The sequence below is a fragment of the Mobula birostris genome, chromosome 11 (assembly GCF_030028105.1).
Source record: "Mobula birostris isolate sMobBir1 chromosome 11, sMobBir1.hap1, whole genome shotgun sequence".
Taxonomy (NCBI): domain Eukaryota; kingdom Metazoa; phylum Chordata; class Chondrichthyes; order Myliobatiformes; family Myliobatidae; genus Mobula; species Mobula birostris.
Genome location: NC_092380.1, coordinates 25,016,435 through 25,042,980, shown reverse-complemented (window position 1 = coordinate 25,042,980; position 26,546 = coordinate 25,016,435). Strand labels below are relative to the sequence as shown.

General features: G+C 46.7%; 1 protein-coding gene across 4 annotated transcripts in view; it reads right to left on the bottom strand.

Moving 5' to 3' along the window:
- LOC140204938 (epidermal growth factor receptor kinase substrate 8-like protein 1) overlaps positions 1-26,546 on the bottom strand; it is a 117,043-nt gene that overhangs the window by 13,699 nt on the left and 76,798 nt on the right. For 3 of the 4 annotated variants that reach the window (XM_072271921.1, XM_072271920.1, XM_072271923.1), the window contains 8 exons: positions 18,215-18,294; positions 16,234-16,388; positions 14,818-14,885; positions 13,365-13,500; positions 12,008-12,096; positions 7,361-7,435; positions 5,382-5,527; positions 2,902-3,046 (listed from right to left, as the gene is read on the bottom strand). In XM_072271921.1, the coding sequence (XP_072128022.1) occupies positions 2,902-3,046; positions 5,382-5,527; positions 7,361-7,435; positions 12,008-12,096; positions 13,365-13,500; positions 14,818-14,885; positions 16,234-16,388; positions 18,215-18,294 (894 nt within the window). The remainder of the gene's footprint in view (positions 1-2,901; positions 3,047-5,381; positions 5,528-7,360; positions 7,436-12,007; positions 12,097-13,364; positions 13,501-14,817; positions 14,886-16,233; positions 16,389-18,214; positions 18,295-26,546) is intronic. The other variant, XM_072271922.1, reaches the window with a different exon arrangement.

The following is a 26,546-nucleotide window of genomic DNA, read 5'->3' as shown; positions in this document are numbered from 1 at the left end:
ACCCAAGGAAGGCACAATAGCATAGCATTTAGTGTTATGTTATTAGTGTCCAGCGACCTGGGCTCAATTTTCTGCTTTCTGTGAGGAGTTTGTATGTTCTCTCCACATGGGTTTCCTCTGGGCGCTCCAGTTCCAAAGACATGTAGGTTAATTGGTCACATGGGAGGTGTGGGCTCAGTGGGCTGCAAAGGCTTGTTACTCTGCTGTATCTCTGAAAAAAAAAAAGGAGCCAGACCCCATTCACTCAAACAGGGCTGTCCAACCTGCGGAGAAGAATGAACAGAGATCTCACTGAAATCTATTGAATGTTGGAAGTCCTAGAGGGAATGGATTGGGAGAGGATGCTTCCTTTAGTGGGGGAGTCTAGATCCAGAGGGCACAGCCTCAGAGTTGAGGGATGCCCTTTTATAGAGGTGAGGAGGAATTCTGTTAGCCAGTGGGTGGTGAATCTGTGGAATTCATTGCTACTTGCTGCTGTGGAGGCCAGGTCACTGGGAGTATTTAACGCGGGGGTTGATAAGTTCTTGATTAGTCGGGGCATGAAAGGTTATGGGGAGAAGGCAGGAGAACAGGGTTCAGGGAGAAAATGGGTCAGCCATGTTGGAGTGCAGCAGGCTCGATGGACCAAATGGCCTAATTCTGCTCCTCTCTCTCAGGGTCTCTTATGGTAAAATATCTGTCCAGTGGCCTCTGTTATTGATGTGATATGATCTTAAATCATCTCTTGATAGCAACACCCTCCATGAAAGGCCCTCACCTTCCAGGAGATGCATTCTCCTTACCAACATCAGGGGGGAGGTACAGGAGCCCGAAGACCTACGCTCAATGTTTTAGGAACAGTTTTTTCCCTCCATCATCAGATTTATGAATCACATGAATGAATGAACAGTACATTATTAGTCCTTTTTATACAATATTCATTCATTTTTATACACTAATTATTTTTGTAATTTAAAGATTTTCATGTCCTTGCAATGTACTGCTGCCACAAAAGAACACATTTTACATCATATATCAGTAATAATAAATGTGATTCTGATGCAGTTTCTCAATTTTTGTCTATTTTTTAAAAGTTATTTACAGCATTTTAGAGACTTTTGAAAGCATCTCTGGGCTTTGACTGGAGTAGCTCCTTTTCATTTTTGCCTCTGGTGAAAGGGCTCCAGTCTTCATCCTTCCCCATTTCCTATGCTGCCATGTTTCAGGTATCACGCTCTGCACCCTCTCCATCATCAACCTGAAACATTGGTGCTGCTTCTCTCTCTGCAGACGCTGCCTGACCAGTGAGTATTTCCAGTGCTTTCTGTTTTTATTTCAGATTTCTCTGGTATCTGGTTGTAAATTCCAATGGATTGGACTCTAGCTCCTCTACTTGTAAGATGTTACCCTGTGCTGGTTACTGTGGAGAAGGGGAGATGTCTCACCAATGCCCAGGAACAGAAATATCTGCTGAAACTGGTGGATACAGCCCAGTCCATCACAGGGAAAGCCCCCTCCATCATTGAACACATCCACAAGAAAGCAGCGTCCATCATCAAAGACCTTCCACAATCCAGGCCATGCTCTCTTCTTCCTACTACCATCTGAAAGGATGCTCTGAAGCCTACCCCCTATACCTTGGTACCTTAACCCCCGTGGATAACTTCACTCACCTCAACTCTGAACTGATTCTAAAATCTACACGTTCACTTTCAAGGAGTCTTACAACTCATGTTCTCAATGTTATCTTTTTTTTGCACAGATTGCCTTCTTTTGCACATTGGTTATTGTTTATCATTTCGCTTACACCTACGCTCTGTCCGCCAGAGAAAGCAGGATCTCCCAGTGGCCACACATTTTAATTCCACGTCCCATTCACATTCTGACATGTCTATCCATGGCCTCCTCTACTGTAAAGATGAAGCCACACTCAGGTTGGAGGAGCAACACCTTATATTCCGTCTGGGTAGCCTCCAACCTAATGGCATGAACATTGACTTCTCAAACTTCCGCTAATGCCCCACCTCCCCCTCGTACCCCATCCGTTATTTATTTATATACACACATTCTTTCTCTCTCTCTCCTTTTTCTTCCTCTATCCCTCTCACTATACCCCTTGCCCATCCTCTAGGTTTTCCCCCCTCCCCCTTTCCTTCTCCCTAGGCCTCCTGTCCCATGATCCTCTCATATCCCCTTTGCCAATCACCTGTCCAGCTCTTGGCTCCATCCCTCCCCCTCCAACTTTCAAATCCCTTACTCACTCTTCCTTCAGTTAGTCCTGACGAAGGGTCTCGGCCTGAAACGTCGACTGCACCTCTTCCTAGAGATGCTGCCTGGCCTGCTGCATTCACCAGCAACTTTGATGTGTGTTGCTTGAATTTCCAGCATCTGCAGAATTCCTGTTGTTTGAACTGCACTACCATTTACCCCACCAGGTGGCGGCACTGAGCTCAAAGTCAGGCATTGGGTACTCAGTGCCGCCACCTAGAGGGCAGCAATGGAATGGCAGCCCACAATCACCAACAATATAACCAATCAGAATCAGATATATTATTACTGTCTGCTATGATGTGAAATTTGTGAATATGTGCCATGTGACAAATAAAAGCTATTCTTCAGAAATTTACTGAATAATTACACATATATAGGTAACTATATAAAAATTATAAGCATAGGAAAGCTAAACTACAAGAAAAATACTAGAAAAATGACAATTCTGCACCCTAAGCCAACACACCTAATGGTGTTACAAAGGAGGGTACAGGGAGAACCATAGGAAGCCCAATCCTGGGATGTAAACCAACACCACCCCCTCCCAACCCATCTCACTTCTCCAGGGACCAAGAGCTGAGGACCAGCACCCATGACAGATACTGGGAGCCCTGGGGACTGGGCCACTAGGAGCTGATGCCCCTTCCGTACCTGCATGCGGAGAAGCTCGTGTTTATGCTGCAACTCCACGGGATCCTCCCACGGGACCCCGTTTGGGTCGAGGTCATCGGGGGTCCAGCCCGACTGGAACCGGATGTTGTAGGGGCTTCCCCAGTGCTCGGGGGGCCACTCCAGCCTGTTGGAGAGGAGGACAGATGGCGTGATCAGATTCGCACGGTGGGCAGTAGGCTGAGCTACACCAAGTCCTGGAGGTGTAGGACATTCCGCTGTCTCTTCCCAAGCGAAGGCAAAACAGTAGTGTATCACTTTACAACGCCAGCAACAGGGGTTCATTTCCTACTGCCACCTGAAAGGAATTTGTACATTCTCTCGGACTAGGTGGGTTTCCACTGGGTCCCCGGTTTTCTCCCACATTCCAAAGACATGCGGGTTAGGGTTTGGAAGTTGTTGGCACCAGAAACATGGCACCACGTGTGGGCTGCCCCCAGAACGGTCTCAGACTATGTTGGTCATTCAAGCAACATTTCACTGTATGTTTCAATCTTTTGAGGTATATTTGACAAATAAAGACAATCTATAGTCTTCCATCTTAATTTTTTAATCTTTAGCAGCGGGTATCTTGGCTTTGGTCTGATTTCTGGTTTGGTCCCCAGCCGCTCAACCATGGTTTTTAGTCGGGCGCCGGATGATCGGAGAGATTCGGTGGGGGGTGGGCACCCAGCGCTCAGCCAGGGGCCGTGGTCGAGTGGTCGGCGACTTGGGCCGGCTCCCCCACTGGACTAGATTGGTGAGGAGGGTGAGAGGACACCCAGCAGGACTGAAATAAAAAACAAGACCTGACAAAGGGCGGATGAGCGCCTTGTGAGCCAACGGCCATCTTCCATAGAAGAGATTAAAGCCTCACCACGTATCTACGAATCGTATGCTATGCCCCTAGTTAGAAGAGACATGATGAACTCGGGTGCTGCACCGTGTGCCTGGACCTGCCCAAGTCCTCCACCTAAGGAAGGGCCGAGCTCGAAGAAGTGGCCGTGGCTGGAGGCTGACACGGCTTCGGGCTCGAGTTCGGCGGGGACGGCGGCGGGCGGTGCCAAGGCAGCCAGCGAGAACAAACTGGAGGAGAGGCTGTACCCGGATTTGGTTCGGGACCCACTGACTGACTGACTGATCTTGTGTTCAAGTTCCCTCCACCAGCCCTGGTACCTCACCAGATAAGGAAATCCAGCCCGAGCCTCTGTCACCCACTCACCCCTCCCCCAGAAGAGTGGGTAACTTGTGGCCAAATGAGGCTGTCAGTTGCTCCTGGCCAAGAGGCTGGTGCCTCCCACTGACAGGAGTGGATGGGTGAGCAAGTCCAGCCTCTCTGCCAGTCTTCCCCAGGCTGCCTGCATTCCTAGTGCATGCATACCCATGGGACGGGGGTGAGTGGTCCCTGTCAAGCCCCAGCCCAACCCACAGATCAGAAGGGAAGACTGTACCACGTTTGATGGGCTAACGTGGCCATTTGGTCCATTGAGGCTCTCTGAATCTGTCCTCCTCCCCTCCCCTTTCCCTCTGGATGCCCCCATCAACCCCGTAATCACCTTTTCCCCCTCCCCTCTGGTTCTATTCCTGCTGAGATCCCAGCCCTTGGTTACCATCTCCAGATGAATCATTGGATGGTTCATCCTGAGATCCAGACTAAGGGTCCAGAGATTTGAGTTCAACTCCCACCACAGCAGTTGTGGAATTTAAATTCAGATTAATAATTTCTGTAAAGATGACCTTGGAATTGACAGATTGACATAAACACCCATTGGTTTATGAATACCCCAATCTTACCCCAGTCTAGACTCCAGGTCCACTATGGTTCATCCTGAAATGTCCTGGGACGACCCAGAGGGTCAGAGCCACTGGGGGTGCGCAATAACTGAATCAAAACTAACAAAGTACCCCTGGTAGATTCCCCTCATTTTTCAGGAGCCCTGGACCATGGAGAAATTCAGGAGCAGGATTTCCTGGGCTGCTCGGATCTTTCCTACTTGGGGATGGCATCGCTGGTGGGGAATATGGGAAACTCATCACGAGCTTTATACTTTCTCCTGATTTGGGAAGTCCTCGGAGAGAGAGATGTCTCACGCAAAGCCACGAACGATGGTCACCCCACCAGATTCATTTAGAGTGTGAGATGAAGAACTTTTTGCCAGTGAGTGACCACACTGGATACATCCCTCACACTGCACCGAGTGACCACACAGGATACATCCCCTCGTTCTCTAATACTGAGTGACCACACTGTGTATTGTGACATACTGTTAAATTGTACTAACATGGTCCTGTAATCACTGAATAAGCCACCTTTGAGAAAGGTTAAGAATGATCTTGGATGTTCATTTGACTGCTGCTGGCCTCTTTAATCCTTCAATTTCAGCCTCAGGTTTTATCCTGTTCTTGAGAACTTCTTGTGCCTCTGTACCTTGGCGTACAGGGACCAGCAATGAGCCCCTGGGACCGTCCCTTGTGCTTCCTACCTTGGCTTTGTCCAGTACTCGCCCAGCGAATGCCACTGCGTCTTCTCTGCCTCGGTCAGTGTGACGCCCAGAAGATGGACCGCATCGTTGGTCAGGAACGGGGTAGCCACTGACTTGGCAATGTCCAGACCCGTGGCCTGTACCATCTGCAACAGGATCAGGGCAAAGTAATTTCACTCAGCTTCACTCACCCCAACAGAGAACTGTTCCCACAACCTACCGGCTCACTTTCAAGGACTCTTCATCTCACATTCTCAATATTCATTGCTTATTTATTATACTTTTTCTCTCCGCTCAAGCTGGTAAAACTTGAGGTACAGGCATAGCCAGGCACACTAATTTCTCAATTGCTGGCAACCTTTGGACTAGTCTAGTGGTGTTTTGCATTGTGACTCACATGGATATTGTTGTGTAGCCTCATTGTTTAATCTATTGTGTAGAGCCTTTGGGATGATACCAGTTGTAGATATTACTATTGGGACAATGTATACCTTGTTCATGTTCCATAATATTATTATTATTGTTGTTTGGGAGATTAATTGGTCAATGTAAATTGTTCTGTAATTATGCTAGTTGGGGATTGCTGGGGGGGGTTGGGGGGGGGAATGGCTCAAAGGGCAGAAAGGGGCCCGCTCCACACTGTATCTCAATAAATTAATAAATAATTTGTTTTTTCTTTCTTTCTTTTTATATTTGTACAGTCTGTTGTCTTTTGCACACCGGTTGTCAGCCCTGTTGGGTGCGGTCTTTCATTGATTCTGTTATGGTTATAGGATTTATTGAGTATGCCCACAAGAAAATGGATCTCAGGGTTGTATATAGCGACATACGCACATTTGATAATAAATTTACTCTGAACTTTCGAACACAGCAGGATTCCCACTGCTCTGCTCCTGATGTCGATTAGTGTTGGACTAAGTAACGGATACTTAGTGGCTAGCATGGACTCGATGGGCTGAAGTGTCTGTGTCCGTGCCATATACCTACAGCAGCTGGCTGCAGTAAATGAACCCAGCAGCAGAGACTGGAAGGTACCTCCTGTCTTCACCCCTCATACAAACCCCACAGCTTGGGCACAATCTTCCAGAGGACCCAACTCCATTGTCTGGTAGCCGACCCTTCTGCCGAGTGTGCCAAGGGATGTGAAGGAGGGAGGGGATGGAAGATAGTAAGGTTGCTGGCCTAAGAGTCTGACTGGCTGGTGACCATTCCCCCAGCACGAGGAAGGATATACTGGCTTTGGAGGCAGTGCAGAGGAGGTTCACCAGGTTCATTCAAAAGAACCTGGGTTAAACTATGAGGAGAGATTGAGTTGTCTGGGACTGTACTCACTGGAGTTCAGAAGAATGAGAGGACATCTTATAGAAACATATAAGATTATGAAAGATGGAGGCAGGAATGTTGTTTTCACTGATAGGTGGGACTAGAACTAGGGGACATAGCCTCAAGATTTGGGGGAGTAGATTTAGGACGGAGATGAGGAGCAACTGCTTTTCCCAGACAGTGGTGAATCCATGGAATTCTCTGCCCAATGTTTGGATAGATTTTTGCGTAGTAGGGGAATTAAGGGTTATGGAGAAACGGTAGGTAGGTGGAGATGAGTCCAAGGCCAGATCAGCCATGATCTTATTGAATGGCGGAGTGGGATCGATGGGTCAGATGGCCGACTCCTGCTCCTATTTCTTATGTTCTTATGCCCTTATGCAGGATGGATCAGTGAGGAGGGGGGATGGGGAACGGTTGGCTCCATCATGCAGGGGATGTGGGGCATGGTTCTGCTTCAACGCACAAGGCGTGCGGGAGCTGTTCCACCATGTGGGGTGCATGGGGACCAGCTCCATTGTTTGGGGTGCGAGGGGAGCATGAGGATCGTGTAGGGTGTGAGGGGAGTGTGGGGGTTGGCTCCGCTGCACAGGGTGCGTGGGGATCGGCTTCGCCCTGCAAAAGAAGCAATGGCTGGAGATTGGCCCGCTACTCACCATTTCCAGCGGTCCAAACAGAAAGTGGATGAGCTCAGTCGCACTGGGGTTGATGATGTGGTTCCTCACTCGTGCCTGGAGAAGAGAAATCCTCAGTCAAATGCCTTCGCCTGATTCTCCCCGGTTTGACCTCTCCCTTTATGTCATCACCCAGGCCCCTTTTCTTCTTTATTCCTGCTATCTTGTACACCAAAGACTGCAGCAGACTGATACAGACCTACGGTAGAGAGCATTCTAACTGGTTGCACCACCATCTGGTAGAGAGACAGCAATGCACAGGATCGGAAAAAGCTGTGGAAGCTTATAAACTCTACCTGTTCCATCACAGGGTCAACCCTCCCCAGTCCAGGGATATCTTCAAGAGGCAGTATCTCAAGGCCACATCCATTATTAAGGACCCCCACTATCAGGGACTACCGTCGGGGAGGAGGTACTGGAGCCTAAAGATTCACATTCAATGTTTTAGGAACAGCTTCTCCCCCTCCACCATTAGATTTCTGAATGGTCCGTGAACCCACGAACACTACCTCGTTAGACCTTTCTTTGTTGTTGCTGAGTCGCCGACGACTCACGGCGACCCCATGGATAGTGTAGTTGTTCATAGGGTTTTCGTGGCAAGATATGGAAGGAGACTGCCGCTGACGAGGTAGGGACTCGGCCGGGTTCCACCTCAGGACCATCTGCCTCCAAGTCCAGTGCTGATGCCACTACACCACCGACCTGCCCAGACCTTTCCTTATGAATCATTTATTTTGTAATTTACTGTCATTTTATGTCTGCCACAAAATAATATATTGCACAGCATACGTCAGTGAAAATAAGGTTGATTCTGATTGTCTTGTGTTCAGTGTGATCAAGGTCAGTGCTAGTGGGGGATGGACGACTTCATTGGGGGTAGCCCGCTGTTAAGATGAGGCATTATAGTTCTTTGCCTGGACTTCTCCAACAACATCTTCCAAACTCACCACCCTGACCACCAGGGAGGTCCAGAGGGAGCAGGCACAGACGCACACCACCACCTACAGATTCCACTCTCCAAGTCACACACCACCGTTCTTTCATCATTGCTGGGTCTAGCCCCTGGAACTCGCCTCCCCAATGTGGCGAGCATACTCCCCAGAAGCTCAAGACGGCTGCCCACCAGCAGCCCCTCAGCGCACTCAGGGGTAAGTGTTGATTCTGCCCTGATTTGAAAAAGGAATAAATTTTAAAAAGACCTCTCTGTCAACTCTCACATCATTATACCGTAAGCAACACACAGAATGTTTGCACATAAGACCAGGCATTATTTCCTTCACTCCCGTTAATCATCAAATGCTCAGCAAGATGGATTGAATCTTGCTTGTAATGAATTATGGACAGTTTTGATCTGATGATTTACCTGTCCTGCCACTTAGATGAGACTGACATACACAAAGAGAGAGAGCGACAGCGAGGGAGGGGGAGAGAGGGGGGAGGGAGGGGGATAGACAAAAAGTCAGAGCAAGAGAGTGACAAAGGCAGAAAAAGATAAAAATGCAGAGAGTGATAGCAAACAGAGTTGGGAAAGAGAGAGAGAGAGAGGTAGAGAGATAGAGAGCGAGAGGTAGAGAGGGTGAGAGGGCGCGAGAGAGAGTTTGAGCAAGAGTGAGAAAGAGTGAGAGAGAGGAGAGAGAGAAATAGAAATGATTTAAACTCAATTTCCAGGTAAGAATTGCACAAGATATCCCGCAATCCCATTGGTTCAGGCTGGTTGCTCAGGGTAACAGGTTGAGTGACGCAACAGAGATGAAGGAATACGATTGAATAGAATGTGATTGAGCTTATCTGCTGAGGATCTGTGTGAGAATTTTAGCCCAGATATCAGAGTTCACCTTAGTTTGGGGAGCTATACTTAGCACCAACTATTCGTTGAGATTCCCCTCCCCAACAAAAAATAATCACAAAACTCAGGAAAATTTATCCTTAGGATATCAGCAGGAAGGTTTTGCCCTGATTGCTGCAGGATTCCCAGCGGCATGGTTCCTAACAATATGGTTCCTGCTGCAGAATTCCCAGTACATACGTTCTGAGCTGCAGCATTCCCAGCTGCTCAGCCCTGCAGAAGCTGCATGCTTGCTGCAAAGCATCACTGGTGTTCCATTTCCTCTCAGGTCCCAAAGACGAGCAGGCTGTTGGATTAATTGGCAATTGTAAAATACCCTGACTGTGGTGCATGATAGGAGAATTGGAAAGGGCAAGGGCAAGTTGAAGGAAAAAAAGAATATGACAGTTTGGGGTGAGGAACACACTAGGACAACCACATTGGGGTGAATTATGAACAGAAATGCTGGTGGGCCTTTGGAAATAGTCAGAGAGGGACTGAAACCTGCGTACCTGCCTCTCAAACACTGCATGGGGCAGTGGTCAAAGAAAAACATGGGCAGTTTTGTCCCATTGTAAGAGAAAGCGTTGCACTGGTCTGGAAGTGGAGATCCGATGGCCGAAGTCATGGGCGTGCTTGTCTGCAAGTCAAAGACCCAATGTCTATGAGTCCACAAGTCCACCAAGTCCACTGGAGGCTGGAGCCCTGTCCTAAGGTTGGAGTCTTGTGTGTGTGTGTGTGTGGGAGTGGGTGGGTTTGTGGGAGGGTACTAAAGGGGGCTTGTTTTGCTGTTGTTTTGTTTTATTGTTGCTTTTGTTTGTGTTGCTCTGCTGGACATTATGTGTGGCAACACTCGTGGGCTGCCCCTAGCACATCCTTGGGTGTGTTGGTTGCTAACATGAACGATGTATTTCACTGTACAGACACTAGAGGTACTGCCGATGCTGGAATCTAGAGCAATACACACAATGTGCTGGAGGAGCTCAGCAGGTCAGGCAGCATCTATGGACAGGAACAAACAGTTGACACTTTAGGCCAAGGCCCTTTATCAGGATTTCATAAAAAGATTGTATGTTTTGATACACATGAGAAATAAATGAACCGGGACCTGAATCTGAATCAGCACCTGGACCTGGACCTGAATCTGAACCTGAATCAGGACCTGGACCCGGATCTGAATCTGGATCAAGACCAGGATCAGGGCCTGGATCTAAATCAGGATCTGGATCTGGATCTAGATCTGGATCCGAATCAAAACGAGGACCTGGATCTGGATCTGGACCTGAATCAGGACCTGGACCTGGATCTGAATCTGGATCAAGACCAGGATCAGGACCTGGATCTAAATCAGGATCTGAATCTGTTTCTAGGTCTGGATCTGAATCAGAACCAGGACCTGGATCTGGATCTGGACCTGAATCAGGACCTGGATCTGGATCTGAATCTGGATCAAGACCAGGATCAGGACCTGGATCTAAATCAGGATCTGAATCTGGATCTAGATCTGGATCTGAATCAGAACCAGGACCTGGATCTGGATCTGGACCTGAATCAGGACCTGGACCTGGATCTGAATCTGGATCAAGACCAGGATCAGGACCTGGATCTAAATCAGGATCTGAATCTGGATCTAGATCTGGATTTGAATCAGAACCAGGACCTGGATCTGGATCTGGACCTGAATCAGGACCTGGACCTGGATCTGAATCTGGATCAAGACCAGGATCAGGACCTGGATCTAAATCAAGATCTGGATCTGAATCAGAACCAGGATCTGGATCTGGACCTGAATGTCTTCCTCATTCTTCCCAGCTCCAGTAAGTACAAGTCCTACCTGTGCTCAGAAGACAAGCCGCACACTCCAGGGATCAGTCCAGTGAACCTTCCCTCAAGGCCAGTAACACCCGCCCTTAGATAAGGAGATCGATGTGCTTGATAAAAATGGAACATGCTGGTGGGGGGAGAAACGCAACAAACATTTCAGGTTGAAGACCCCACATTAGATGGAGGATCGTCAACACTGGTTCTCCCTCCACAGGTGCTGCCTGACCAGCTGAGTGCTCCTGGTATTTAGATTTGGCACTTAACCTTTTTAAATCTCTCCCCTCTCCCCTTAAAGCTTTGCCCCTCATTGTTGATTCCCCCAACACGAGGGAAAAGATTAAAGATTAGCTTTACTTGTCACATGACAGTGAAGTGTGAAAACATGCAGTAAAAGGAGTCGTTGGCATCAACAGCCCAAAGAGTCCGAGGACGTGCTGGGGGCAGCCCACATGAGTCAGCACACCTCTGGCGCCAACATAGCATGCCCACAACCCGCTAACCCTAACCCGTACATCTTTGGAACACGGGAGGAAACCGGAAACCCCCAGAGGAACCCCACATGATCATGGGGAGAACGTACAGACTCTTTACAGAGAGTGGCAGGAATTGAACCGACTAGTAGAACTGTAAAGCATTACACTAACCACTAACCTACCACGCTACCCGCTAATATTTTCAGTTAATATTTCAGATTTCCAGTCTCTGCTGTTTTACCTGGAGTCTTACTTAAAATCTTTACCTAAATGAGGAGACGAACACTAACAGGAAAAATCTGCAGATGCTGGAAATCTGAGCAACACACACTGTTCACTGACTTCAAGCCTCTGCAGGCTCCAAGACTGGTGTCAGGAGGTTGTACTTTCCACGCTGGCACCCTGAGGAGTGTTCAGCACTCCCAGCAGTTACGATGGTCAAAGACACAGACCCCAGCCTGAGCCCTTCCGAGAGCTTTGCGGCTCCCTCCTCGATGCGTCGCTTACCAGGAGGCTGAAAGAATACTTGTACTTCTGAAAGATTTCGATAAACTCCTCATGGCTTGGGGGTCGAGCTCTCAGTGTCAGGAGTCCCTCTGAAATCAAGAAGGAATTCAGGTTAAAGTGTTTTAGTCAAAGGCAGAGATAGCACGGGTGGAGGGGATTGGTGGGTTTACTCTACCGTGAGCTGGCATAGACTCAGTGGGCCCAATGGCCTCATTCTGTGGAATAAGGCTTTTGTGAAACCCGGTTTCATCCCCTTTTGCATTCCCAGAACATCGAACATACAACAGCACAAGATTAGGCTCTTCATCCCACACTGTCTGACCATGATTCCCATTGTAACTCATCCCATTAGCCGTCACATGGTATATAGATCCCCAGTGAAAGCTGGAGATCTTAAGGAACACCTTATAGAAGGAGAAGGGTGAATAGTCTACCTAGATCTATTTGCCTGGGTGATTTGTACTGGTTTATTATTGTCAGAACTGCTAAAATACAGTGAAGAGCATGTCTTGCATACTGTTCATTAAATTTAAAAATTTCTTTCCCCAGACAATTAATCTGATCAACCATTCTAGTTAACCCCCAGCCCCCTCTATCTATTACTCCATCACTGCACTGTAATAACTTTAAACCATTTTTATAAAGTTGTTTATGATTGTAATACATGCTGGTATTTATGTATTATGTACATTTTATTCCATATCTGTACTTTAACCTCTAAGGTATTTTTAAAATATTAATTCTTTATAATTGTTGAATGTTGTTTTTGTTGTATGTCACACCCTGACCAGCGCACCACAGCAAATTCCTAATACAAGAAGAATGTATCCAGTGAATAAATTTGGTCCTCAGTCCTTCACTCAGATCAAATCGTTATGCATTCCATTGAGCTAATAAGGTAAAACCATGCAGAATAAAGTGTAAAATCTGAAAAAGTGCACGTTCATAACAAGCTGGATTGTGAGGCCAAGAGTCCATCTTATCGTACAAGCAATCCATTCTAGAGTCCGATAATAGTGGGATAGATTTTGTTCTTGAGATGTTCTTTTAAATCTTCAACCCAATGGGAGAGGGGAGAAGAGAGAATGTCAGGGGTGAGTGAGGTCTTTGATTATGCTGACTACTTTGCTAAGACAGCAAGAAGTACAGACAGAGTCTTTGGAAGGGAGGCTAGCTCCTGTGAGGGACTGAGTTCCCATGCAGATCCATGGTGCATCCAGACAAAATGTTTTCTTTCTGAGACAAGGAGCCACTGTAAAGCCTTCAGCAATGGAAACCTCAGGAGGAATTTGTTGTGCTTCTACAGGACAGTCTCCCCACTAAGGGCATGGCGGAGTGTGGACGAGGAGTCACCCACCTCCACTTTCCTTTGGGGTCTTCTTCCGGCCCATTCTGCTCTTCTTCCTTTGGTCCAGAATCTTGAATGCTTCGGCTGTTTTCTGGAGCCTTGCCATGAAGCCCTCGATATCGTCGAAGGTGTGGTTCAAGATCATCTGAAGGGAAGGGAGATGCAGAGCTCAGTTACAGTCTGACAAAGAGGCCCCAACATCTCCATTAGCATTCCTGCCCCTCTCCTAACCGCCTAATCCCCTCATCCACCCATATCTGCATCCGTTCACACGGGACCATCCCCAACCACTCCTCGCCACAACTCCCACCACTCTTACCCTTCCCAGTTCTTGTCGCCCAGTCCAAGTTCATGGTTCTTCCTCTGAATTCAGGTCTACTACACTACCTGTCAGCTGTGAAGTACGTTTGGAGCATTGGCTCAATTGTAATGAACTTATGCCAATTCATCAACAACAAGATCCAAAAAACTGGACAGGCTGTCTTCCTTACCCACCTCTCTGCCAATCAACTTGCTCCCATCACCCACCAACTCGCCCAACTCAGATCCTTTGGATACCCCAGGGGGATTAAGTTCATGAGCCACAAGGTAGTGTTGCAGCTCTGTAAAATTCTTGTTGGACTATACTTAGATTATTGAGTCCAGTTCTGGTCATCTCATTATAGGAAGGATGTGGAAGCTTTAGAGGGGGTTCAGAGGAGATTTACCAAGATGCTGCTTGGTTAGGTTAACACATTTTATGAAGATAGGCTGAGCGAGCTAGGGCTTTTCTCTTTGGAGTGAATGACGATGAGAGGTGACTTGATGGGGGGGAGGGGTGCTACAAGATGATGAGAAGCATTGACTGAGTGGAGAGCCAAAGACTTCTTCCCCCCACAAGGTGAAATTGGTTAATACAGGGAGACATAATTTGAAGGTTGATTTTACTTTTATTCAGTTATACAGTCCTTCTGGCCCAATGAGTTTGTACTGGCCATTTACACTCACATGACCCACCAATCTGTATGTCTATGGGATGGGGGGGGGGGTGGGGAGCGGGACTGGAGCACCCAGGGGACACCCATGCGGTCACGGGGAGAATGTACAAGCTCTTCACAAGACAGTGGCGGGATTGAACCCAGGTCGCTGGTGCGTAATACCGTTACACAAACTGATACACTACCATGGACGTTAGGAGCCACTTCATACAAACTTTCTTTCCACACAAAATTCACAGCAGCTGGGAGATGACAGGCAATTTTTGCCCAACAATCAACCTGAGGTGCAAAGGTTGGAAAATTTAAGGAGCTAAAGTGGGAGACAAATAGACCACGATCAGCTCTGATCCAACTTAAAGGTAGATCGGGCTCAACAAGCCAAATTGTCTTTTGCTGCGGAGACAACCCATCTGGGATTGGGGGAGCGGTTCAAGATTCTGAGACCTGGTCCATCGACGCTCAGAGCAGCTGAAGAAAGAACTCACCACCTCGCGTGCCGTTCTCTGCTCTGTCATGTCCTCAGCACTCTTATCAGCTCCATTCGATTCTGCAACTAAAACAAGACATTGACAGCCCGGGCGAAGCAGGACAAGGTGTTGGGTGAAGGTCCTCGGAGTTCCATGGAGTGAGGGTGGGGGGAGGAGAGAAGCGTTAGTGGTGAGGGATCCCATCAGGACTTTCTGCCTTGTGCTGAGTTTCTAGCCAGCCGCATGATGGTGGCAGGTTGTAGAAGTCCTGGCAGGCAAGGGGTTGGGCGAGAAATGGAAGGAGACCAGAAGAGGACAGAGCTCAGGGTGGAGCAGACTTGCTGAAGCATGGGCAATCGCGTTTTGGCGATCTGTTCACAGAGTACAAATGACGGGAAACCTGACCAAGGGATCATCAGATGAAATGACCAGATCACCATAAGACATAGAAGCATAATTAGGCCATTCAGCCCATCGAGTCTGCTCCTCCATTCCATCGTGGCTGATTTACTACCCTTCTCAATCCCATTCTCCTGCCTTCTCATAATCTTAGATGTCCTTACCAATCAAGAACCTATCAACCTCCGCTTTAAATATACTCAATGACTTGGTCTCCACAGCCGTCTGTGGCAATGAATTCCACAGATTCACCACCCTCTGGCTAAAGAAATTCCTCCCATCTCTGTTGTAAATGGACGTCCTTCTATACTGAGGCTGTGCCCTCTGGCCCTAGACTCCCCCCACTATTGGAAACATCCTCGGCACATCCATTCTATCTAGGCCTTTCGATACTCAATACGTTTCAATGAGATTCTGTCCTCATTCTTCTGAACTCTGGAGAGTATAGGGCTAGAGCCATCAAACACTCCTCATACCTCATCTCCTCCTGTGACCGTTCTCACGAACCTTATCTGGAGCCTCTCCAATGCTAGCACATCCTCTCTTAGATAAGAGGCCCAAAACTACTCACTATGGTCTGATCAATGCCTTAAAAATCCTCAGTAATACATCCTTGCTTTTGTATTCTAGTTCCCTCAAAATGAATGCTAACATTGCATTTGCCTTCCTTACTATCAACTCAGCCTGCAAGTTCACCCTTAGGGAATCCCAATTTCCTGAATTCACTCCCTGTTTAGAAAACAGTCTGCACCTTTATTCCTTCTACCAAAGTGCATGACCATACACTTCCCTACACTATATTCCATCTGCCACTTCCGCAGACTCCCTTATTCCTCAACACTGCCCGCCCTTCCACCAATCATTTTATCATCACGGAAGACCTGGGCGGTGATGGGTAGGGTGTGACATGAAAGGAGACTGGAAGAGGACAGAGTTCAGAGATGAGCGGGACTTGCCAAAGGCTTGGGCAATCGAGGGCGAGGGATCTGCTTCCAGGAGATCACCGGATGAAACGAAAACAAGTGAGTTCCTTACCAGCCACACCCAGAGCGGCAGTCGGCAATGGTGGAGCCATAAAGGAGCCTTGGAACTTGTTCATGGGGTTGTAGGTCATTGGGGCTTTGGGGGCCATCTTCATTGGAGGGGAGGGAGGCAGTTTTTCTTGTTCGTCCATCCTCTCTTTGTTCACTCTAGAAAGAAGGGCAACATGAACGCATCACCGTCTGCCATCAGGGATTGGCCCTCTGGCCCATTGTTTACCTATCTGTTTTTGTTTATGTACGTTCTTTTCCATAGATTCTATTGTATTTCTTTACATTTCCTGTAAATGTCTGCAAGAAAATGGATGAGTGAACTTGGCCTTTTCTCCTTGGAGCAACAGAAGATGAGAGGTGACTTGATAGAGGTGTATAAGATGATGGGAGGCATTGAACGTGTGGATAGTCAGAGACTTTTTCCCAGGGCTGAAATGGCTAACACAAGAGGCAGAGTTTTAAGGTGCTTGGAAGTAGGTACAGGGGGATGTCAGAGGTAAGTTTTTCACACAGAGAGTGGTGGGTGCGTGGAATACACTGCCGGCGAAGGTGATAGAGGCGGATACAATAGGGTCTTTTAAGAGGCTCTTAGATAGGTACATTTTCTATTTTATAGGCATCCGTTAGTCTCGTGAGACCATGGATTTGCGCCTTGGAAGGTTTCCAGGACGCAGGCCTAGGCAAGGTTGTATGGAAGACTGGCAGTTGCCCATGCTGCAAGTCTCCCCTATCCACGCCACCGATGTTGTCCAAGGGAAGGGCACTAGGGCTGATACAGCTTGGCACCAGTGTTGTCACAGGCCAATGTGTGGTTAAGTGCCTTGCTCAAGGACACAACATGCTGCCTCAGCTGAGGCTCGAACTAGCGAGCTTCAGATCACTAGACCGACGCCTTAACCACCTGGCCACACGCCAACACGTGTAAGACTTTATTCACTTTGTATTATCCTGATGTACTTGTATATAGAAAGATCTGTCTGGATGGTTTGCAGACAAAAGCTTTTCACTGTATCCCAGTCCACGTGTCAACAATAAACCAATCAGTAATTACCCTTTAACTTATTCGGTGCAAGTTAACTGTTCCATGGAGTTTTCAGAGATGCTGTAGGCCCTTCAGCCCACTGAGTCTCTACTAGCAATGCTACTATGCCTTCCGAAACCCAGATATGGAACTACTCCAATGATCTGGCTTCAATCCCGACCTCCAATGCTGTCCCTATGCTCTCCTTACGACCATGTAGGTTTCCCCCTGGGTGCTCTGCTGCCCTCCCACAGTCTGAGGTAAACTGGCTGGTGTAAATTATCCCCTGATATAGGCTAATGGCAAAATGGATTGTAAGGGAGTTGGTAGATGTGTTTGAGACTGACTGAGTTGTGGGAACATTAGGAGAGGGTGAAAAAGTTTTCAAAACTGCAGACGTTGGAAACCCGAAACAAAATCAAAAAATGTTGAAAACACTCAGTGGGTCAGGCAGCATATGTTGAGAGAGGAACAGTGTTAATGTTTCAGGTCTGGGACCCCACGTCAGTACAAAAGGTGTTTAACCTGAAATATTGATCTGTTTCTCTCTCCACAGGCGCTGCCTGACCTGAGTACTTACAGCAGCTCTTTTAGTTTTACTTATTCTTGAGAAGATGTGGTGGTGGAGTAGGGAACTACTGGGAGTCAGACAATCAAATAATAAAGATTAAAGCTAATCTTTATTTGTCATACTTACACCGAAACAGTGAATTGTGTCATGTGTCAAATCAAAGTAGGACAAATTGTGCTGGGGGCAGCCCACAAGTGTCACCATGCTTTTTTGGAATGTACATCTTTGGGATGTGGGAGGAAACCGGAGCACCCAGAGGAAACCCACACAGTCACAGGGAGAATGCACAAACTCCTTACCGATATTGGAGGGAATCGAGGCCCGATTGGTGATTACCGGTGCTGTAAAGCAATCTATTCCACTAACCCCCAACCGGCTGCAGCAACTCACCTGAGGGCATTTGGTCTCTCAGCTCTTCCGCTCTTCAGGTCTGTGATCGCACTGTTGATGTCAGACTTAACCAGGTCAGCCTGCAGAGATAGTACAGGTGAGGTTAATGCTGCATTCAAGAATGGGTGGCGCCAGGCGTGAGCTCTGCTTAACTTTCCCCTTCATGCTCATTAAAATGCAAACCTTGGCTTTCCATCATCACCCTGTGGGAACTGATGGTTGAAGAAGAAACAACTTGTTCCTCTGCGGAGGAAAAATCACTTCGCCCTTTGGTACATGCCTGTATCAGCCAATGGGATATTCAAGGGTGGGCTGGTTTGAGAATAATTGCTGTTTTGGATCTGATGTCTGATACTTGCCTCCTGGCATCAGTGCAGGGTGAAAGGTCAATGGTCTACTTCCCTATACAGATATTGCCTGACCCTTGAATTCCTGCAGCAAGTTGTTTAGTTTTTGCCTCTAAGTACAAGATATTCATTTAATCCTTGGGATACGATGTCAGGGATGCCTCCACCCTAGCCCTTTCCTTTTCTCTTTTCTACCTTCTAGGAGAAGATAGAAGAGCTTGAAAGCCCCGGTGAGCAAAAGGTCAAGAACAACTTCTTCCTCACTGCTATCAGACTTCTTATGGGTAGCTACTCCATAAACCAACAAGCCCACCCTGCCCATTTAACCACATATAACCACATAACAATTACAGCATGGAAACAGGCCACCTCGGCCCTTCTAGTCCGTGCCGAACTCATACCCTCCATATATCTATCCAATTTAACTTTAAACAACAACATCGAACCTGCCTCAACCACTTCTGCTGGAAGCTCATTCCACTCAGCTACCACTCTCTGAGTAAAAAAGTTCCCCCTAAACTTTTGCCCTTTAACTCTCAACTCACGTCCTCTTGTTTGAATCTCCCGCACTCTCAATGGAAAAAGCCTATTCACGTCAACTCTATCAATCCCCTCATAATTTTAAACACCTCTATCAAGTCCCCCCTCAACCTTCTACGCTCCAAAGAATAAAGACCTAACTTGTTCAAACTTTCTCTGTAACTTAGGAGATGAAACCCAGGCAACATTTTAGTAAACCTCCTCCGTACTCTCTCAGCTTTATTGACATCTTTCCTATAATTCGGTGACCAGAACTGTACACAATACTCCAGATTTGGCCTTATACAATTTGAACATTACATCCCAACTCCTATACTCAATGCTCTGATTAATAAAGGCCAGCATACCAAAAGCTTTCTTCACCACCCTATCCACATGAGATTCCACCTTCAGGGAACTATGCACCGTTATTCCTAGATCCCTCTGCTCTACAGCATTCTTCAATGCCCTACCATTTACCATATATGTCCTATTTTGATTAGTCCTACCAATGTGAACAACTAACCGACTAACCAATACATCTCTGGAATGTGGGAGGAAACCAGAGCACCTGGAGGAAACCCATGTGGTCACGGAAAGAATTTACAGACTCCTTACAGGCTGCGGTGGGAACTGAACCTGCGTCACTGGTGTTGCAATAGTGTTACGTTAACCACTACGCCACCTGCCGCCCTCTTCCATTATTGTCACTTTAGCATTAACTTTTGCACTAGACGGTTTGTACCACTGTACTTCAAAATTCAAAGTAAATTTATAATCATGTCACCATATACAACTGAGCTTCATTTACTTATAGGCATACTCAATAAATCTATAGAATAACAACCAGGACAGAATAAATGAAGGACCGCACCAGCTTGGGTGTTCGAGCAGTGCAGAAGACAACAAGCTGTGCAAATACAAAAATGAAAGAAATCATAATAATAAATAAGTAATAACTATTGAGAATATGAGATGAAGAGTTTTTGAAAGTGGGTCCATATGTTGTGGGAACATTTCAGTAATGGGCCAGGGAAGTGAGTGGAGTTATCCTCTAAGTTCAAGAGCCTGATGGTTGAGGGGTAATGACTGTTTCTGAACCTGGTGGTGTGAGTCTTTTTCACCCATTACTGTATTTATTATTATATTTATACACGTATACTGTTTACTCTAGGAGCCTTACACACACACACAAGGAATTACATTGCGCACTGGTGATCTGACATTAAACTGACCTGACTCTGACTCTGACTCTGAACCCACTTCGAAACAGGAGTTCTGTGTGGAGGTGCCCACAATTGAATGGATGGGAAAGGGGTGAATGAGAGACGTAGGAAGCTGTGAATGTGTGGAATTCATTGCCACAGATGGCTGTGTGGAGAAACACACAGAAAAGCCTAGATAGAGTGGATCTGGAGAGGATGTTCCCTATAGCGGGGGAGTCTAAGACCAGAGGGCACAGCCTCAGAATAGAAGGAAGTTCCTTCAGAACAGAGTTGAGAAGTAATTTCTTTAGACAAAGGATGGTGAATCTGTGGAATTCATGGCTACAGATGGCTGTGGAGGCCAAGTCATTGGGTATATTTAAAGCAGAGGATGATCAGTTCTTGGTTAGTCAGGGCATCACAAGTTACAGGGAGAGGCAGGAGAATGGGGCTGAGAGGGATAGTAAATCAGTCATGATGGAAGGGTGGAACAGACTTGGTGGGCCAAATGGCCTAAATCTGCTCCTAGGTCTTATGCAGTGACCAGGGAGGGAAGAACAGGAGGATCTCTGTCAGGCAACAGGCTCTGACCCAGAGTCTGTGGCTTCAGGGCAATGGGAGATGACAGAGCAGGAACATTCAACTGTGTAAACACATGAAAAAGGAAGAAGTTTGGTTAAGAGCTTCTCCTTTCCAGTCACAGGAGAACCACAAGCAGAACTCATTTGATAGCTCATTTGTAATTGGCTTATTGGGTTATCAGCCCAACTGATCCACGACGACTAAGATTTCCATCCAAGTTAGTGCCAATTGCCTGTGTTTGACCCATATCCATCTAAACTTTTCTTAGCCATATCCAGTACTGTGCAAATGTCTTCGGCATATATATATAGCAAAGGTGCCTAAGATGTTTGCACAGTGCTGTAGTAATTTTATGTTTTTCACTGTATTACTGTTGCAAAAAAAAAACAAATTTCATGACATATATGAATGATGATAAACCTGATTCTGATCTGGGTCTCTGTTGTGGACTGAGAGTGGGAAGGGGGCAGCGAGAGGGGAAACATGGTTGGGAAAAGGGGAAGGGAGAGGGGAGGGAGTGGGACGCGCCAGAGAGACATTCTGTAATCAATAAACCAAATGTTTGGAATCAAATGACCTTTCTTGGTGTCTCAGGGCTGGGTGTGTCTGCACCCGCACTACCTCCCTCACCCCTGGCACTCCTTCTCTGCCACCTGTCCCACGGCACTCCACCCTCACCATTCCCCAACATCCTTCTCTCACATCGGATTTACAAACTTGCGCCCCACTCCACACTGACAAATATGGTACTGTACGAAAGTCTCAGACACCCTCGCTCTATATACATCCCTAAGACTTTTTCCACAGTACTGTCCCTGTCCTGATGAAGAGCCTTGGCCAGAAATGTTGACTGTTTATTCCTCTCCATGGATTCTGCCTGATCTGTTGAGTTTCTCCAGAACTTCATGTGTGTGTTTTCGCTTTAAGGAGTGGGTGGCTACCCATAAGGAACCTAATAGCAATAGGGAAGAAGCTGTTCATGACCTTCTCTTCTCACTATCGAGCTTTCCAGCTTCTGTGTCTTCTCCTAGAAGGTAGGAGGGAGTGACCAGGGTGGAGACTACCCAGGTGTCATAATCCAAGGATGAAATGAATGTCTGATATTTAGTCAGAAGTTAAGGGATCAGGCAATATCTGTAGATCCTACAAAAAAATGATGGACACAGCCCAGTCCATCACAGGAAAAGCTTTCCCCACCTTTGACCACATCTAGATGGAGTGCTGCCAGAAGAAAGCAGCGTGCATCATCAAAGACCCCGCCACCCAGGCCAAGCTCTTCTCGCTGCTGCCATCGGGCAGGAAGTACAGGACCCTGAGGTCCCACATCACCAGGTTTAGGAACAGTTATTACCCTTCAACCATCAGGCTCCTGAACCAGTGTGGATAACTATTCACCTCAGTAGTGAACTGATTTCACAACCAAAAGACTGATCTTCAAGAACTATACCACTCATGTTCTCAGTATTATTGGCTCACTTATTATTATTATTATTATTACTGTTATTAAAGAGGCATGCTGGAGCAAGATAGATCAGCTGGTTGAGTGGTGTCGCACCAATAAATTTGCTCTCATCATCAACATCAGTAAGACCAAGGAACTGATCGTGGACTTCAGGAAGGGGAAGCCGAGGGAACACACGCCAGTCCTCATCGAGGGATCAGAAGTGGAAAGGGTGAGCAGTTTCAAGTTCCTGGGTGTCAATATCTCTGAGAATCTGTCCTGGGCAGCTACAAAGAAGGCACACAGTCACTATATTTCATGAGGATTTGGAGGAGAATTGGTATGTCAACAAAGGCACACACAAACTTCTACAGATGTAGAAATTTGCGTTCTAACTAGCTGCATCACTGTTCGGTATGGGGGAGGGGATCGCGGGCACAGCACAGGATCGGGAAAAGCTTTAGAAAGTTGTAAACTCATCCAGTTCCATCATGGACATTAGCCTCCCCTGCATCCAGGGGGTACAGGAGTCTCTGAAGACACAGACTTAACATTTCAGGTACAGCTTCTTGCCCTATGCCACCAAATTTCTGAATGAGCAATGAAACCATGAACACCTCCTCAGTATCTATTTACCTCTGGTCTTGCACAACTTATTTAATTTGATTTTCTTTTTTTATAAACTTCCTATTGTAGCTTATAGTTTTATTATTATGTACTGCTGCCACAAACAACAAACTTCATGACATATGTCAGTGGTATTAAATCTGATTCTGATTCTATTATTATTAATAATAATATATTTTGCACATTGGATTGTTTGTCAGTCTTTGTTTGTGAGTAGTTTTTCATTGATTCTATTGCATTTCTATCTTCTACTGTGATTGCCTGCGGGAAAATGAATTTCAGGGTAATGTATGGTGATGTATATGTGATATATGTTAATAAATTTACTTTGAACTTTGTGGGAAGAGGACAGTTGACCTTTCACCTAGTACTGATGTTACGAAGCAAATGTCAGGCATAAGATGCAAACTAGGAGCAATTATTCTCAGATTAGTCCACCGTAGAATATCCCACAGGTTGATACTGAAGCAAACAGGCAGGTACCAAAGAGTAAAATAGTTTTTCCTCCGCAGAGGAACATATTCTTTTCTCTTCAAACATCTGCCTTTCTCTGGAGCTCATTCTACGTGGATATCACCCTTGGTGTAAAAATGTTGCCCCCTCAAGTTCCTTTTACATTTTTTCCTTCTCATATCAACAATCTCCACATAACTTAGTGCACGATCATCAAAGAAATAAACTGGTTGGAAATTGACAGCTTGTAATCAAAAAGCAACGAAAGGTTCTGCCCTTTGTGTATCTCCCTCCTGCCCTACCAAGCCCAACTCCCCCCCCCCCGTCACTGGGCTCTCTATTCCACCTGTATAGTTCTCAGAATATGAGGAGGTAGTCAGGTTGGTGCCCAGCCTCAGTCTTGTTGTATAATTGGCTGTGATTAAGACTGTTTCTTCCTGGGGTAAAGACAGATGTGCATTTCTATATCACCTTTCAGACCTCTCTCAAGATGTTCTGAAGTGTGTTACAACCAATAGGTACTTGTGAAATGTAGCCACTCTTGTTGGAAATATGGCAGTTAAATTGTTTATCCGATGCTTCCACTAACTACTGTCTCATAATTCATTGTTAGAAATGCTTACTGGACTAATTCCTTGGATGAGAAGGTTGCCAGGTGACCATTTGGTCTATGTTCTTTGCAGTTTAGAGGGAGGCAAGATCTCATGGGGTCAGGGCAAGGTAGATATGGAGATGTTTCCATGTGGGAGAGTCTCAAATGAGGTCATCTGAAGCATAGGTGGCAGGAATTCCTTCTCATGGAGGCAGCTGCATCTCTGGAATAGCTTACCACAGTAGGTTGAGGAGGCTGGATCACTGGTGGCATCTCCAAAGGATCTGGGAATTGAGGAAGGTAGGGACCTGGCACAGAAGATGAAGTGAAGCCTGGGGTGGATTAGCCATGGTCATACTGAATGGAGAGGCACATTGTGGGTCCCCCACTCTTGCATTCTGATGCTTGAACGAGTGACAAATATTAACAAGAAAAAGAAAGAAAACTTCTCTTTTTTTTGTAATAATGCTTTAACGTCTTCCTGAGAGAAGGAATGGGGTCTCAGTTTGCAACGATAAGGTACTCCCTCAGACCAGCTACAGTGGTGCTAGAAAGTTTGTGAACCCTGTATAATTTTCTTTATTTCTGCATAAATATGAACTAAAATGTGATCAAATCTTCCCGCAAGTCCTAAAACTAGATAAAGAGAACTTAATTAAATAAAAAACACAAAAAAGTTGTTCATTTATTTATTGAGAAAAATGATCCAATATTATATGTACTTATTCGGGAAAAGTATGTGAATTTTTGCTTTCAGTAACTGCTGTGACTCCCTTGTACAGCAATAACTTCAAACAAATGTTTCCAGTGACTATTATCAGCCCTGCACATCAGTCTAGAGGAATGTTAGACAGTTCCTCCTTGCAAAACTGCTTCAACTCTGGGATGTTGGTGGGCATCCTTGCATGAAACGCTTGCTTCAGGTCCTTCCACAACGTTTCTGTATGATTAAGGTCAGGACTTTGACTCAGCCATTCCAAAATACGAACTTTCTTCTTTTTAAATCATTCTGTTGTTGATTTACTCTTGTCTTTTGGATCATTGTCCTGCAGCATTATCCAACTTCTATTAAGCTTCAGGTAATGGACTGCTCCTGTAAAATGTCTTGACACAATTTTGAATTCAGTGTTCCCTTAACGATTGCAAGCCCTGAGGCAGCAAAGCAGCCCCAAACCATGATGCTCTCTCCACCATGCTTCACAGATGGGATGAGATTTTACTGTTGGTGTGCAGTGCCCTTTTCCCTCCAGACATAACAATGTGCACTTCTGCCAACAAGTTCAACTTCTGGCTCATCTATCCACAGAACATTGTCCCACAAGCATTGTAGAACATCCAGGTAGTCTTTTGCAAACTAGAGATGTGCAGCTATTTTTTTTTTGGAGAGCAGTGGTTTCCCCCGTGGTGTCCTTCCAGGAACATAATTCTTGTTTAGTGTTTTTCTTATAGTTGTCACATGAACAGAGACTTTAGCACATTCTAGAGATTTCTGCAGGTCTTTTGGTGTCACCTTAGGTTATTTTTCACCTCTATCAGCATTGCACGTTGTGCTCTTGATGTGTTCTTTGCAGGATGCCCACTCCTAGGGAGAGTAGCAACAGTACTAAGTTTCCTTCATTTGTAGACAACTTCCTCTTACTGTGGACCGATGAACACTGTCTTTGGAAATGTCATAGGGAGGTGGCTAGGAACGGACCCAAGTGCAAGACACAGACATTGAAGGACTAGGGACAGGACTAGGATACAGGGTGAGGGCAAGGACATGGACACGAAAACCAGGAACCCGGAACAGGACTGGACAAGAGAGCTAGGAGCCCAGGCTTGGACTCCGAACCAGAGACTGGACAAGGACCCAGTACCTGGGTCTTGCCTCTGGCTCGGACCCCAGAACTAGGCAAGGACGAGGCTTGGCTGGCAGGCAAGATGAAGCTGGAGTCTTAGAGACTTGAAGCAAGGCTTGGCAGGAAGCAGGAGACTTGAGCCAAGGCTTGGCAGGAGGCAGGAGGCAGGAGGCAGGAGGCTGGAGTCTTCAGGCTTGAAGCTTGCCAGGAGGCAGGAGGCTAGAGGCTTGGCTGGAGGCCAGAAGCTAGAGGCTCCTCCTGGACAGGGCGCGGTACTCCTGGGCAGGGCGTGGATCACCACCCGACAGAGGCAAGAGACAAAAAGGGACAGAACCAACCACAGGTTACGGCAAGATGGCCTGGCTTACCCAACGGAGGCAAGGGACAGGAAGGGACAGAACCAACCGCAGGTTACAGCAAGATGGCCTAGCTTACCTGGGCGGAGGCAAGGGACAGGAAGGGAGCTAGGTACAGGGTGGCCCAAGGACAAGACTGCAGGTGAGATGAGGCGAGAGTTACCAGCAAGACAAGGCAAGGCTTCTGGCAAAGCAAGGCCAGATGAGAACTTCAGGCAAGGCGAGAGTTACCGGCAAGACAAGACAGGGCTTCAGGCGGGGAAACAGAAGGCAGAGGAAAGGATACAAGGAGTAAGGACAAGAATCACAGACCGCCAGGACAGGACTTGACTCGGAACTTGGATGCCGCCGGAGCCGGGGCTTGACTGG